The 14,272-nt window shown below is 36.4% G+C and overlaps 2 protein-coding genes across 4 annotated transcripts in view; one reads left to right on the top strand and one right to left on the bottom strand.

Annotated features, from left to right (window-relative positions):
- LOC146379403 (rho GTPase-activating protein 26-like) overlaps positions 1–3,490 on the top strand; it is an 81,778-nt gene extending 78,288 nt beyond the window's left edge. For both annotated transcript variants that reach the window (XM_084940641.1, XM_084940640.1), the window contains exon 25: positions 1,445–3,490. In XM_084940641.1, coding sequence (XP_084796767.1) covers positions 1,445–1,533 — 89 coding nt within the window. In that variant the 3' untranslated portion in view covers positions 1,534–3,490. The remainder of the gene's footprint in view (positions 1–1,444) is intronic.
- Positions 3,491–6,491: 3,001 nt separating this feature from the next.
- The window catches only part of LOC146379402 (glucocorticoid receptor-like), a 61,645-nt gene continuing 53,864 nt past the window's right edge, over positions 6,492–14,272 (bottom strand). For both annotated transcript variants that reach the window (XM_084940642.1, XM_084940643.1), the window contains 2 exons: positions 11,521–11,678; positions 6,492–11,197 (listed from right to left, as the gene is read on the bottom strand). In XM_084940642.1, the coding sequence (XP_084796768.1) occupies positions 11,045–11,197; positions 11,521–11,678 (311 nt within the window). In that variant the 3' untranslated portion in view covers positions 6,492–11,044. The remainder of the gene's footprint in view (positions 11,198–11,520; positions 11,679–14,272) is intronic.

Raw genomic sequence — 14,272 nt, 5'->3', positions numbered from 1 at the left:
AGTATATAAAAATTCATTAAAATAATTCATTATTAAGGGAAAAGTGCTCGGTATAAACTTAATATATACCACTGGAGTAATTTTAATTTAACTAGACACTGATAAATTTGACATTTTACATTTGTATGTATGTAATAAAATTACGTGGAAAATTTAGATGTAATTAAATGAGTTAAAGTCGGCATTTTGAGCATGAATATTTATAAGTCTTGCAATCAAAATAGTTGCTGCAGCTACTTGCAAACAGTCGCCGAATATGAAAAAATTCAATGCAATCACTGGGTAACTACTGATTTTTCCCAACTGGAATGAAGGCTGCAATCCATTTTTTATTCTACTGTGAATGAGCCATTAGGACTCTGATTATATCATCTCAGTTTCTTTGTGCAGATCTGGACTTCATTACCCAGATCAGCCAAATTTAAGAACAATAACTATACTGGGTCTTCTGCTTTGCTGGCTATTATAATTATAGTTGGCCTGAGTAAAGTTTCCTTGTAGACATATACTCCATGTTGGTGGGATGTAGTTTCAAACCCAAACCAAAATAGAATTAACTGCATAAAGACTATTTAGACTTATGAAATGCAGACTCATGTTATCCGAGCCCTTTGGGTCAAAATGTGTCCTTGGGGACATCCAATCCTTAACGTGGTATCTCAGCAATGCAGTCTGCTCACGGCTGGCGGAGGATGAAGCATCCCAGCTGTCCACACGGAGCTCATAATACAGCCTCATAGTGCTTTCTTGACATTTACAAGAATAAAGCAACGGTATAATATTCATACTACAGGTTTGCTGAATTTAACATTTTCCTCCTACATAAATAGTAAGAATCAAATACGTGCAAAGGCTTACATGGTTTTATTTTTCTGTCTTTGATGTAAATGTGGTGCGCAGCTTGGTGCAAATTAGATTCCTGGTGTGGACAAATCTGGTGAACACACAATCTAACCCTGTAGCAATGTATTTATAGGATGTTTAACCACCACAGCAACCCCAAACTAATCTAATTATGTTTCCAATTTAAAACTGCACTGCACTTTTACCAAGCTGTTGGAACAAACCATCAAAAGTGGTATGTTTGAGTTAACAATTTCATTCCTGCATGAATGATTTCACAAGAATGAACTTACATGTTTGTAGGTTCATGTACAGAAAAAGAGTTTCCTGTTGCAGGACGCGTGCCTGATGTTTCGGGCTCATACTGTGTTTCATGCTCACAAGTAAACAACAGCCAATCTGTGATGCCAGAGATATCCTCTCCAAAATATTTAGACATTAAACACTCGATGGGGAACATGTGGAAGTGTTAACCATCATCTTAAGCCTGCTTCTCCACCCTCTCACCCTCAGTATGCATAGTGTCTTCACATTTTTATGAACATTTCAGTTCTATGTCAATGCATTTCAACAATATCCATGTTTTCCCCCTTCTGTCTAGTTCATACTTCCAGGGAGCCTGGCTGGTTGGAAGGGACTCTTGATGGGCGAACAGGACTGATACCAGAGAACTATGTTGAGTTTGTATAATCTAACGGCATACATGAACTGGAAGATTGTGGATGGGAGTAGACCAAACTGGATTTTAATGAACTATATTTAACTTCAGAAAACTAAACAGATTGAGGATACAGGCTCAATCACTTCTATTGTACTGGATGGGACCAATGCAGATAAGGTGATTTTTTGTTTTGATCAGACTGGAAACTGAAACTGGACCAAGCAGAACCATATCCAATAGATATGACACAAAAACAAAGCATACCGAAGTGGGGAGAGAACCCTGAATTGCACTGGGGAATATATATAAAAAGACGAGACTGCTTTTATTTGATTAGCGTGCGTGGCTTTTAGTCTTGGTGAAGACTATATGGGAACAAACCCAAATTTGTGTGTGTGTGAGCGAAAGAGAGAGAGAACAGTGGGAGGAAGTTAGACAAACTTGTATAAATGATTTGATATTTTTCAGCTGCAATGTGTGTGAGTTTTTTGCTTTTATATTTTGAACTGCACTGTCCCTCACCCCAACCACCTTTTCCACACACTCCTTTTTTTGGTTAAGTATAAATAGGCAACTCTTTCTGCAGATGTGTTGACAGGACGTATTAACTTTGGACTTCACCTATTGTAGAATTGATTAGTAATGCCAAATGGGACAGTTAAGCTTTAAAAGTTGACTTAAATGATTGGTTTTGGCTTTATGGCTGTAAATGTGTGAGCACTTGCTGCAGAAGTGCGGTTATTGCCTGGGACAAGACTCAACCTGGCTAATATTTCAGAGCTCCAGTTAAGCATCAGGAGCCCCCGGGCAGGTCGGCACAGGATGAGGTTTCTTTGGAACTAGTTCGCTCAAAGGTCAGCTATGGGTTTCTCTTTATTTATAATTTTTCCCCTGCAGAGCACTCGCATAAAATGCGGAAAATTTCAAATAATCCCCACAAGCCGATCAGCAATTTAAAATGCAACAAAGGCAGAACAGTTGATTCCTGTCAGTTAAAACAAGCCCAGCTGTGAGGCATCACGCTGTATGGAGGCATGTATGCACCATTTCAGTCCATTCAGGAAGATTGAATGAACTTGGGAAAAATGTGTTCATTTATATTATTTTCTTTTAGTTTTAGCCATTATGCAGATTTAGTTACTTGGTTATCTTGGATGCTTAAATCTTGACAGCAAGGCGTGACTGAAAAATTGAAATAATTTTGAAAGTCAAGGTATCACACAGTCTTTGTTGTTCCATGCCCTTTATACCTCATCGCTTTACTTTATATTTCAAAAAAATGTAAAGTTAAGCATCCCTCAAGAGTTGAACATTCATAGTTTCTTCTTTATGCCTAATTTTTCCTGTGTAGGAAACAAGATTACATGATTATCTAATTTAACCATGGCTGACCTATTTGAGTTATTCTTTGATCAAAAATTTACTGCCCAGCCTGTAATTTGTAAATACATTCAGTTCAGATACTTGAAGGGGGAAAAGGTAATAGATTTTTCAGAATTGTTTTTACTCGTGTATAAAAGCTGGTCAGCTTTGTGGCTCCAATGAATGTTGCCATTTTCTTGCTCATTCCTTGAACCACTTGTTAAGAAAAGTTTGTTTTCTTTTTTCCCCATTTTATCCTGTATCCAGTTTATAAATTCAACAGAAAAATCAAATGGGAGAGTAAAAAAAGCTTAAATGTGAAATAAGACTACTTTATTCAAATCTAAATTTTCTATTTATGAGATTATTAAAGGCTAAATCCTGCACGGCATTCTTTTTGGGGTGTTTTCTTGACTTTGTAAATAAATACACAGTATTTGATAAGGTATACTTTTTTCATTATGAAATTTTATATTTTGTATTTTTAGCATACTAATTTAATTCCTTAATTCCATCTTTGTTGCCCTGATTTTTTGTATCATTTAGATCCTGCAGCCTTAAATATTCTTTCGAATGTTTTTGTGAAAAATGTGCAGAATTAAAGACAAATCCTGAACAGCTGTAGCTTGAAGTTTTCTTTCTAGTTTCCAATCCTGATTCTGAATTTTCTTTTCTGGTTTATTATTAATAATGTGTAATTATTCATCTTGTAATGCTTACTTTATATTTAAAAAACAATGCATAAAAACAGCTATTATTGTTTTATCCTTTTTATTCGTTTTTATTTTTATTTTATTTTTGTTTAATACGGTTTATTTTCAGTTAGTTTCCAGAGTGGAGTTGTACGTTTAAGTTGAGTTTTTATTGTTTGAATTTTTTTTTTTAATAAGTTTAAATGTTAGATTTAGGCTTTTAACTTATTACTGTATAGAGAGCATACAGAGGCAAGACTTGAGAAAATCAGCATAAGTATAGAAATAAAAGCACATAACCTTTTGAAAGAAATGTAGACATCCATAGTCTCAATAATCATGTCCATTGATGACTCATCAGGCAAGCTGTAATAACATTTTTACCAAACTAAAAAATATAAAAACTAAAGATATTTCTGCAATATTTTTATTTTAGGTTGTTTTAAAAGTTAACAAAATAGATTTGTTTTAGTTGACTAGAACAACTTTGATGCGCTACACTAGAATTTGAGTGGATTGGCTCATAGGTAAGCAGAACTATTCTTTCTTGCTAAACAGCACTTTGACACAAGGTTAGGCCATCAGTCAGCTGCACTGGACTTCATATTAAGTCATGTTTTTACAGCTTGGATTCCTTTTAAGTAAATGTTTAATGATGTTTATTTAAATTTAGAATCTACTTGTGGTGAGTCATAACTTGCAGCTAAGACGACATGAAAATGTAAGCTTTAAGTTTCAAGCACTCGTGACTGCCGGCTAATTCATTAGCACTTATTAGTTAATTTATAAATGCATTTACATGCTTTCTTTCTCATAAAAGACAAAGAGACTGGTACCAGTGCATTACGTATGGGGCTAGCATCAGGAAGCAAATAGCTTACATGTAGTTTAGCTTAGCATAACAGCTATATGACACAGGAAGGATACAGCTGGGCTCTTTTCATATTTAAGAACATAATACAACCCAGTCCATACATAAAAATCAGATTTCTTGCACACATGCTCTAAATGTACACTATATTGCCAAAAGTACTCACTCACCCATCAAAATTATTGAACTCAGGTGTTCCAATATCTTCCATGGCCACAGGTGTACAAAATCCAGCCGGTATGCAGACTGCTTCTGGAAACATTTCTGAAAAAATGGGTTGCTCTCAGGAGCTCAGTGACTTCCAGCGTGGTACTGTGAAGGGATGCCACCTGTGGATTATGGTGTGGGGGCATTTGTCAGGATTGGCCCCTTAGTTCCATTGAAAGGGACTCTTAACGCTTCAGCAAACCAAGACATTTTGAACAACTTCATGTTCTCCACTTTGTGGGAACAGTTTGGGGATTAGGGTGACCCCTTCCTGTTCCAACACAGCTGCACACCAGCGCACAAAGCAAGGTCCATAAAGACGTGGATGAGCAAATTTGGTGTGGAAGAACCTGACTGGCCTGCACAGAGTCCTGACCTCAACCTGACAGAACACCTTGGGGATGAATTGGTGCGGAGACTGCGAGTCAGGACTTCTCGGTCAAACATAAAACGCACTCCTAAACCACGTGGAAAACTTTCCCAAAGGACTTGAAGATGTTATTGCTGCAAAGCTTGAGCCAACATCATATTAAACCGTGAGGATTAAAAAAAGTCACTCTAGGTCAGAGTTGTGTGAAAGCAGATGAGCAAAAACTTTTGGGAATATAGTTGACTTGTATGTTTGGGCTTGTTTCTTTTTTTCTACAAAGAGGTCTGTGCACCTTGTTAGAGCTACACCATGAAGAATTAAGGTAAATTTAGAAGACAAAAGGGGATCCAGCCTGGAACTAGCAAGGTGTGTCTAATGAAATTAGTAGTGTTTGTGCCTTTGGACATACCATATATTAAAAACATGTAATAATAATAACAATAATAGTTAAAATAACAATAGTAAATAACTTTTTTTTTTCATAATTTAAAGAATAGTAGTGCAAGTTTATATTCATTTCTACAGTTACTTTATACAACTATGCAAGTTTAAACCTCTCCACTAATATTAGGCACAGAAGCCACACTTCATATTCAGGGAATTTTATTGTGAAAGGAAGGAATGGGACGACTTCATTCTGCACATTCATAGAACACAATACACTACACATAAATGTGTGTGTGTGTGTGCGTTTAATTTAATTAGTTACATAACTTTAAAAAGAAGGAAAAATGTGAAATGAACAAAATAAAAAGAAAATATAACTGTTTCTTTAATTTTGAAAAAGATAACTCATAAAAATGAACTAATAGCTAAAATATTATTTTTAGTAGTTCTGTAAAAGTCAGGCTAAACATTTTTAACATTATGTATGTCTGATAATATATACAAATTAGCAAGATAAAGTGTGGCCTCAACACAAAGTCTCTTTCCATGTTTGTGTCTTACATGATCAGGAATTGAGCAACCAAAATTGGCACATCGTCCCCCTGAAGGGTCTTATCTATCTATCACATTTTAAGGCTAGTCATGTTGCCAAGCAACCACCATCCAATTGACTAAAATAAACCCTTTGCAATGTTTATGCACCTGGAACAGCTTATAAAAGCATTGTATAATTTTATTTTCATGGCAGAAGTATCTAACTCATAACCTCAAACTTTCATTATGCGTGATATATTACTATGCCATCGGCTTGGCTAGCAACCACTTAACAACAGACTAAAATCTCAGACTTAACAATATCATGGGCATGTACTGGTAACATAAAAATGTCAGATAATAATGGTTCAATAAATTTAATCCAACACATAAAAGGAATCCGTGGCAGTGAAAGGACGTATGCATGTTTTGACGTCTATGTTTATCAAATCATGTTTCCAGTACATGATTCCAGATTGGGCAGTGAGACCTGTTTTGATATATCAAAATGAAGCTTATTTTCCTTAACTCTGTTCCAAGTCAAAAAAATGAAATCCATGTAGCTGAGTGTTGAAAAACAGGAGACTTTATTGTGTAAGATGCTTTTAACTAAAGAGCAATCAGTTCTTCCAAATTTCCACTCTCGATGTCAAACCCAATGTCAGAGAACGACACATAACTTAATTCAACATTTAATCAAATAGGTGAAACTATTGACACCGACTACAGGAAGGGTGTAATACAGAAGTAATACAAACTACTGTTTTTTTAATGGTTTGTATTTTTTTAAACATTGGATTACATTTACATAACTGAAATACGAAGAAAACAGACTTTAGTGAAAGCTATAGCCATATATACCAGTGAAACATGATCTGCCCTTAATCTTTAAAGATAACATTTGCATGTATTTTATACAAAATAGATTATATCAAACAATATCAGGGTAGTGCAATTCTGTCAGGCTCTGGTAAATTTTACTTTCATATGGAGAGTCAACATTTTTAAATTTTCTTTTTAAAGTGACCATTAAATCCTCCCAGAACAATACATGGGGTCCAAAGCCACGACCTTTACAAAAGACATCTTTCAAATAAAACAAGAAGTACTAGAAGTTGGATAGTAAGTGCTACTCAAAATGTAACTGCTTGAATACTTCTTTTGTTAATTTTTGTTTTCTCCTCTGCTTTGGTCACTCTTATATAAATCTCCACCAGTCTTTCTCTGTCCCTCTCCCTCATTTCCTTATCTTCAAAAACACAGTGAGCTTTCATGTAGACTTTTTCATGGACTCGTAGAATTTACATTTACTTCACAAGACAAACATGTTCAACACTTCCTTATGGATTTAACACATCTACCTTTATCAAACACAAACCAACAAACAGAAAAATATTTACTTTCTTGACTCATTCAATGTACAAAAACGACTGAGCAAAATTAGTCATATCAAAGAGGATCAAGCCGATGTAATCAAAATCACAGAAAATATCATTTTTACAATAGATCAATCTCTAAAAGCATCGATATATGTTAAGGGTTTATCTATTTCCTGATGTGAAATCTTATTTCTATGGCTCTCTGGCTCCCTTTCGCAAGGCCTTTAATCGAGCATGAAGGTGAAATGCAAAAATGTTTTGTAGTCTTAGATGATGTTTACATTGCACTAGATATGCCAGCATTGCTATATGCGCCTATAGCCATTCAGAAATAAGCATCGATATGGTTACATCTACATGTTAAAGCTTGTTTTCTGAAGCACCACCGCCTTGGAACAACTGTAATACCATCTCCAAGTTATCCAAACAAATAGTTTAGTCAGATTTTTTCTAGAATAATCAACACACAGTGATGCGAGCAGCAACAAGCCCATTTTTACAGCACAAGGACACACAGCACAGTTAGAAGGTGGAGCTGAAAGCCTGCACTGTCAATGAAACAACCCTGAAGCGAGTGACCACCCCTAAAAGAAAAAAAAGAAGAAAAAAAGATGGCTCTTATTCAGCAGTGGCTTGTATGCTTCCAGTGCCCACTGTGCTGTTAGCCGTAACTAACATACAAATGACCAGTCTCTATGGCAACCTGCTTACCTGGTCTCTGCTAATTGGCATTCAGAGTTATGTGCAGCAGAGGGGTGAGTACTGTTCAGAGTAAACAGCTGAAAATCTGTACAGTTGAAATTTAGGCAGAGAGGCCTGACAGTCATAAGACACATACGGAGGAAAGTAACTGTACTCTACAGGAGGTGGTGAAGGGCATTTTGTTTTAACACTTCCAGCAGAAGCCAGCATACAACTGCACTGCATTTTGCTTTGGCCATCACACAAGCTGGTATGGATTTTCACATTACAAATGCATTTTGAAAATTCAAAAATACAATTTTTTTGTTGATCACAAAAAGGTTTATCGTACAATGGGCTAAATGATAACAATCAGTACTTTAAGCTGGTGTAGGTGTGACACTGAACAATCCTTTTTTTTTTTTTTTTTTTTTTTGTAATTTTGTAAATTTTTTTTGTAAATAAATGAGCACCCTGGAGCAAAGTTACAACAACCACTTAATGTCAGATCAGAAGTACTCTTTCACATCTCCAGAAAAGAAAAAACCCAAAACAAAACGGGTATTTCCATTACATTAGGAACAAGTAGAGCACATCCATGTGAAGTAATCACTCACTTCCTGAGGTTGGATTCACAAATCAATAGACCAACGTTTTGAGCTTTAGAGGGGAAATGTTTTTAAAACATAGGTTTCATCAATTATGGGTATCCATTTTCACGTCCAGTATACAAAATAAATATTTTATTTTAAACAAATATATTTTTGTATTTTCACAATGTTGGCACAGCAGCTCCATATAATAAGTCCTGATTTTGCAAGTACATTCAGATAATGGTAATTAAAGGGAAATATTAAATCAAAATGGTATCTTGAAGGAAACCCATCAATGTTATGCCTTAATTTCCTATCACGAGTGCTATGTTGCTACCATTTTTGAGTCAGTTAAACCTTTTACTTTGAAAAATGAAAAAATGACAACAATCCTAACGGTAGTACCTTTTGGGGTCTGACATATTGAAGTTTTTTCTATTGTTTTATGACCTCACAAATTTTTGAAGAGCAGACAAGCAATACGAACTAGCAAGTCACTCCTACCTCAATTATATTTGGTTAAAGCTGCATTATATGGACAAAAGGTATTTTCAGTCCCATTGCCTTAGGCACACAAAATCAAGCACCTAGCCACGCAAAATGCTTTTACAAACATTTGTGAAAGGAATGAGGGTGGTGTTATAATAGCTGCAAGTGACTGTTGCAACATATCAGTTCGTGAAATTTCTTCCCTCCTAGATATTCCATCATCAACCGTAAGTGGCTTTATTGCAGAGTGGATGTGTTTAAGAACCAAAGTAACTCAACCATTAAGTGACATACCACGTTAAGTTACAGAGCGGGGTCACGGAGCACTGTAGCATGTAAAAGTCGCTCTGCTGACTCAATAACTGCAGAGTTCCCGACCCACCTCTGGTATTAACATCAGCACAAAAGCTGTGAACCAGGAGCTTCTCAGCCATGGGTTTCCATGGCTGAGAAGCTCCTGTACAGTAGGTGTAATGTGTATGCGGCCCAGTACTTTTGTCCATATAGTGCATTTACTAAACTACCAACCTCAGTCTGAATGCAGCTGGAAACATAAAGGACGGTTTAACTTCAAGCCAGATTTAATTGACTCATTATGTCACTTTTCAAACAGACAGCAGGCCCTTTGATACTTCGGATGGCTTTTTCAAATGCATTTTGGTTATAAAACACTTTTTTTTTAAAATGCAATTAAAGCATAAAAAAACTTTTTAAAGATAGAAATCCTAAAATTTAAGTCAGTCTGCTCCCAAGTAGTACAAAACATTAAATGTGTCTTTAATTTGAATTTTAGCAGTACCCATTTAGATCAAAGCTGGCTGAAGCTTAAGCAAGAAAAAAAGCTATTTGTAGGTGCATTCATTGTATACGCTGGGTAAACTTTTAACAGAATTTAATACTGACTGGGAGAGGCGGCAAATTTATCTAATATACTTCACATGGATAATAAAAGACCAAAAAAATTTGTTTTGGGACTTTTTTTGTTTTTTTTTGCAAAGTGATAAAACTGAACATTTAACATTACTTATCTGTACCATAGGCTGTGTTCCTACATGCAGAACAGGAGATAAGAACAAAAGGGAGAGTTTTCCACATTAAGAACACTGAAATGGCAGCTTGGAAATAGAAAACAGAAATTACAACGCGGAAATAGAGAAACAGACAAATCATGTGGAAAGATGTCGACATCAACTTCTAATGCAAAAAAACCTACAGCTTATAGTGGATGGCTATGAAGAGCGTAAAAACTAAAAGGCACTGGTTTTCCCTCAGGTACATCCTGTGTAAACATTTGGCTGAGTGAGTGTGTGCGTGTGTGTGTCTTGCTTCTGTATGTGACTTGAATTGTGTGCCTGCATAAAATAAATAGAGAATATGTCTCTAGCTGATTTCTTTTCTCAGTGGTCTTGTGTAGAATTGTGATTTGAATAATTTCTGAAGTGATAAGTAATTCACAGCGGGAGGGACACTAGGCTTGAACTGCTAATCCTTTCAAGTTGCAAAGTATACCAGGTGTAATGTTCTTGGAGGAAAATGTGTTTGTACTGTATATGTTAAAATACTAGAGGCTTGAATTAATATGAGGCACATAGCCATTGTAAGAAAGCATTAAAAATACAAGCACAGGGCTATGGGTGTAGAGTAGGTGAGGGAGGACTGAAAAAAAATTGCCCAAAATGCATCCACCCCAAGAGACATTCAGAGTCCAACTAAGAGGAAGGGCTATAGGTCGGTGATAGGATACTATGGCAGGACTAGGACTGGGATGGGGGTTTGAGGCCACAGGTATTGTGCTCCAAGATTAGGCTGAATGGCTGAGCCCCGAAGGGGCGTGGCAGAATTTCTAGAGGAGGCCCAGGAAAAACTGAGAAACTGAATCAGAGCGATGAGGGAGGCAGGATATGCAAGCTAGGGGCCCCTGGAGAGGTATATGTGCAGGGCAGGATTTAAGGCATTGATTCACAATTTAAGGCAGTCATTTCTGATGAAACAGCAGAGCTTTGACGTTTCCATCTTTGAATTTTGGTATCTGGTTGGAAATGATCTCTGCCAGCATCTCCGGAAATTCCACACTGAGGGTTTTATTCACAAAGGTGTAGAAACAGATCTGGAGAAGACCCTCGACCATCTGGTTAAGACACAAAGAGGTTAGTAAGAGTTGTTTACTCACTTTACTTAAAAGGATTGCCCTTAAAGTGGAGTAGGTTCTAAATGCAAGATCTTTACGTCTGCAACAAGTTTTTACAGAGAGGCAGAAGGGGAGAGTGCTAAAAACTAACTTGATTGAAACTTAATGCACTACACAGAATATGAGTGTATTCTTTAGGTGGAAAAGACCTGGCTGGTATTAAAAAAACAAAGAAAGCCAATCTACGGGATAAATATCAAGAAAATGCTATATGAAACAAAGTAGCCTAAAAACACTTAAACGTGTGTGTGTGTTTCACTTGCCTCCTGCATGGAGTCAAGTAGCTTAGTTAACTGGTAGAAGCGTTGCCAGTTCTGACTAGGGTTCTCCTCTCTCTTGACGATGGCTTTTCCCAGCTCCTTGATATAGGTCATCCTGATCTCATCAAAAACTGCTTGACTCTTCAGGCCATCTTTTGGTACTGCACACACACACAGACAGAGAATACAACACAGAGCGATATATCAGTATCATTTAAAAAAATAAAAATAAAAAATATGATTTTTACCCATGTTCATTTGAAGCTGGTAAGCTTCAAGGACACTGTTGCTCTGTTAGGCTAGTGGTTAACATAGGAAGGGGTTCTGAAAGTATAAATAAAAAAAAAAACACACACACACACCAAAAGTAGGACAAAGCTTTTATCAAAGAATTTATCCTAATCAGGTCTGTGTCTGCTGTTCGTGCAGCAAAAAGAGTTAGGTGAGAAGTTTGCATTCAGACACAAATGATCAACACTCTTCTGGATCAGAGAAGACAACAGAGTATATTTTTCATTTCATCAGGTGCCAAATATTTTCAGTTGCTTAAAGGTCTGAACTACAGGCAGGCTTTGCTACTATGAAGCCATGCTTTTTAACAGCTGATGTTTAGGATTGTCTTGCTGAAATATGCCAGCCTTGCCTGTAAAAGAGGTTATCTGGATGGAATCATATACCCTGAAGCCTGTATACACCTCTCAGTATTGATAGTGCCTGAGGGTCTAATGCACCCCCCCATACCATCAGAGATGCAGGTTGGGAACTGAGTTCTGATGACAAACAGGATGGTCTCCAATTTTCCAAAAAGAACTTCAAACCACAGAACAGTTTCCACTTTTCCTCAGTCCATTTTAAATAAACTTTAGCCCTGAGAAGATGACAGCATTTCTGGATCATGATCACACACATAGCTTCCTCTTTGCATGATGGAGCGTTAACCTGCATTTGCGGATGGCTCAGTGAACTGTATTGACAGACAGTGATTTCTGGAAGTGTTCCTGTGCCCATGCGGTGATTTCCATGACATAATTTAGCTGCTTTTTAATGCAGTGCTGCCTGAGGGGCCAAAGATCAGAGGCATTCGATATTGATTTTTGGCCTTGTCCCTTGCACATGTACTGTAGATGATGAGATTCTTTGAGATATCCTACAGTCTTTGCAATTTTACATTGCAGAACATTTTCCTAAAATTATTCCACAATTTGCAGACAAAGTTTTTAGCAGACTGGTGAACATCTACTTTTCTTTACTTCTGAGAAACTCTGCCTCTCCAACATGCTCTTTTTATTCCCAGTCATGGTACTGACCTGCTGCGAGTTCCCCTAAGCTGTTGTAGCTGTTGTCATTCAAAATGACCTTATTTTATTTTTTGGTAAAAAAAAAATGTATGTTTTCTGTGTACTGTTATGAGTGAAATATAGATTTATGAGATTTGAAAATAATTGCAGTTTGCTTAAAATGTTCCAAAGTTTTGGAATTGGGGTTAAAGGTAGTACCAGCTGCTGTGCAAGGTGTCACTTTAGCTTTTTAAATCAGGACATTTGAATACCCTTCAAAATGATTCTCTGCATTTAAATGATATATTAAAGAGGACACACTGAGGACTTTCGCTGTGCCAGTCACTGCTGAAAAGCAAAAACTGCAAACTTGAAAAGCAATACAGTTGTATCAGCACATTGTGGACTCTTGTCAGTCTGGTGTCAGGCAGTGAGCTGCACAGTTTAGCAGTGACTTGCAGTGATTGTGCTAGGCAACAATGGCACTGCAAACTCATTAAACAACTTGTGTTTTCTTATTCTATGACCTATAAATTCTTTATTGAGTTATTTATATTTTGTGGTGCTTTCACGCTGCTGAGCATTCTCTATTCTCTATATTTAACTAAATATGACAGTATATCAAATAGTCTTATAAGTGACTTGAAATTCCATATAATGTGTGCGAGAATGGATAAAAGCAGCTCAAACCAAAGTTGTCCCATCTAATAGCATTTCCATCCCTGAGGGAAACGGATGGAAATCGCTCTAAGGTACAAAAATGCAGCCGGTGCACAGTATGGAAATGTAATTTCCTCTGCATAACAAGCTAATTGCTTCTGAAGTGCATCCTCTTCTTCGCCATTCTCTGAGAATAATGCTCTCCATCACAGACAAGAAAATTAGAAATAAGTGGGAAAGGTCTGATTTAGTGATACTGTTTCCTTGTGTAGTATGTAGGGTTACGTTACTGATTGGTAACCCACAGCTTTCATTATTTGACCTCTTCAAACATTAAATAAAGAGAGGCCTGATGAATACTGCCTATTTGAGTCTGTCCTTTAACAGCCTTTACTAATTTATACACAGCAAATAAAATGCAGTTGGAATAAATTTACAATTTGTAAAAATGTCTTCTGAATCCAATTTTAGCTAAACTAAATTGTTAAAAAAGAAAATGAGTTTTTATTTTTTTTTTAATAATGTGCTTTCACTGGACAATCGTAGATAAAAGAAGATTAAACAGCAGTAATAAAAAAGCTAACTGTTTTTATTCAGTGAGATAAGAAACACAAAAGTTATACTAATTCAACTCTCAGTGGAGCCTCTAGTACGGAAATTAAATGACTCTCTACCAAGGTAAGATCTGTGAAAGGACTGCACTTTCACAGAGCAGTAACATTTAACAGAAGGCATCTAAAAGAAAATATCACATTGTTACATCGCAGATTGGTGAAGAATGTCAAAAGAACATCAAACTTGCATATTTTGATAGTAAC

Source organism: Perissodus microlepis, chromosome 10 (assembly GCF_051167445.1).
Source record: "Perissodus microlepis isolate ML-2025 ecotype Zambia chromosome 10, ASM5116744v1, whole genome shotgun sequence".
In the NCBI taxonomy this organism is placed as follows: Eukaryota; Metazoa; Chordata; class Actinopteri; order Cichliformes; family Cichlidae; genus Perissodus; species Perissodus microlepis.
This window is presented reverse-complemented; position numbering and strand designations above follow the sequence as displayed.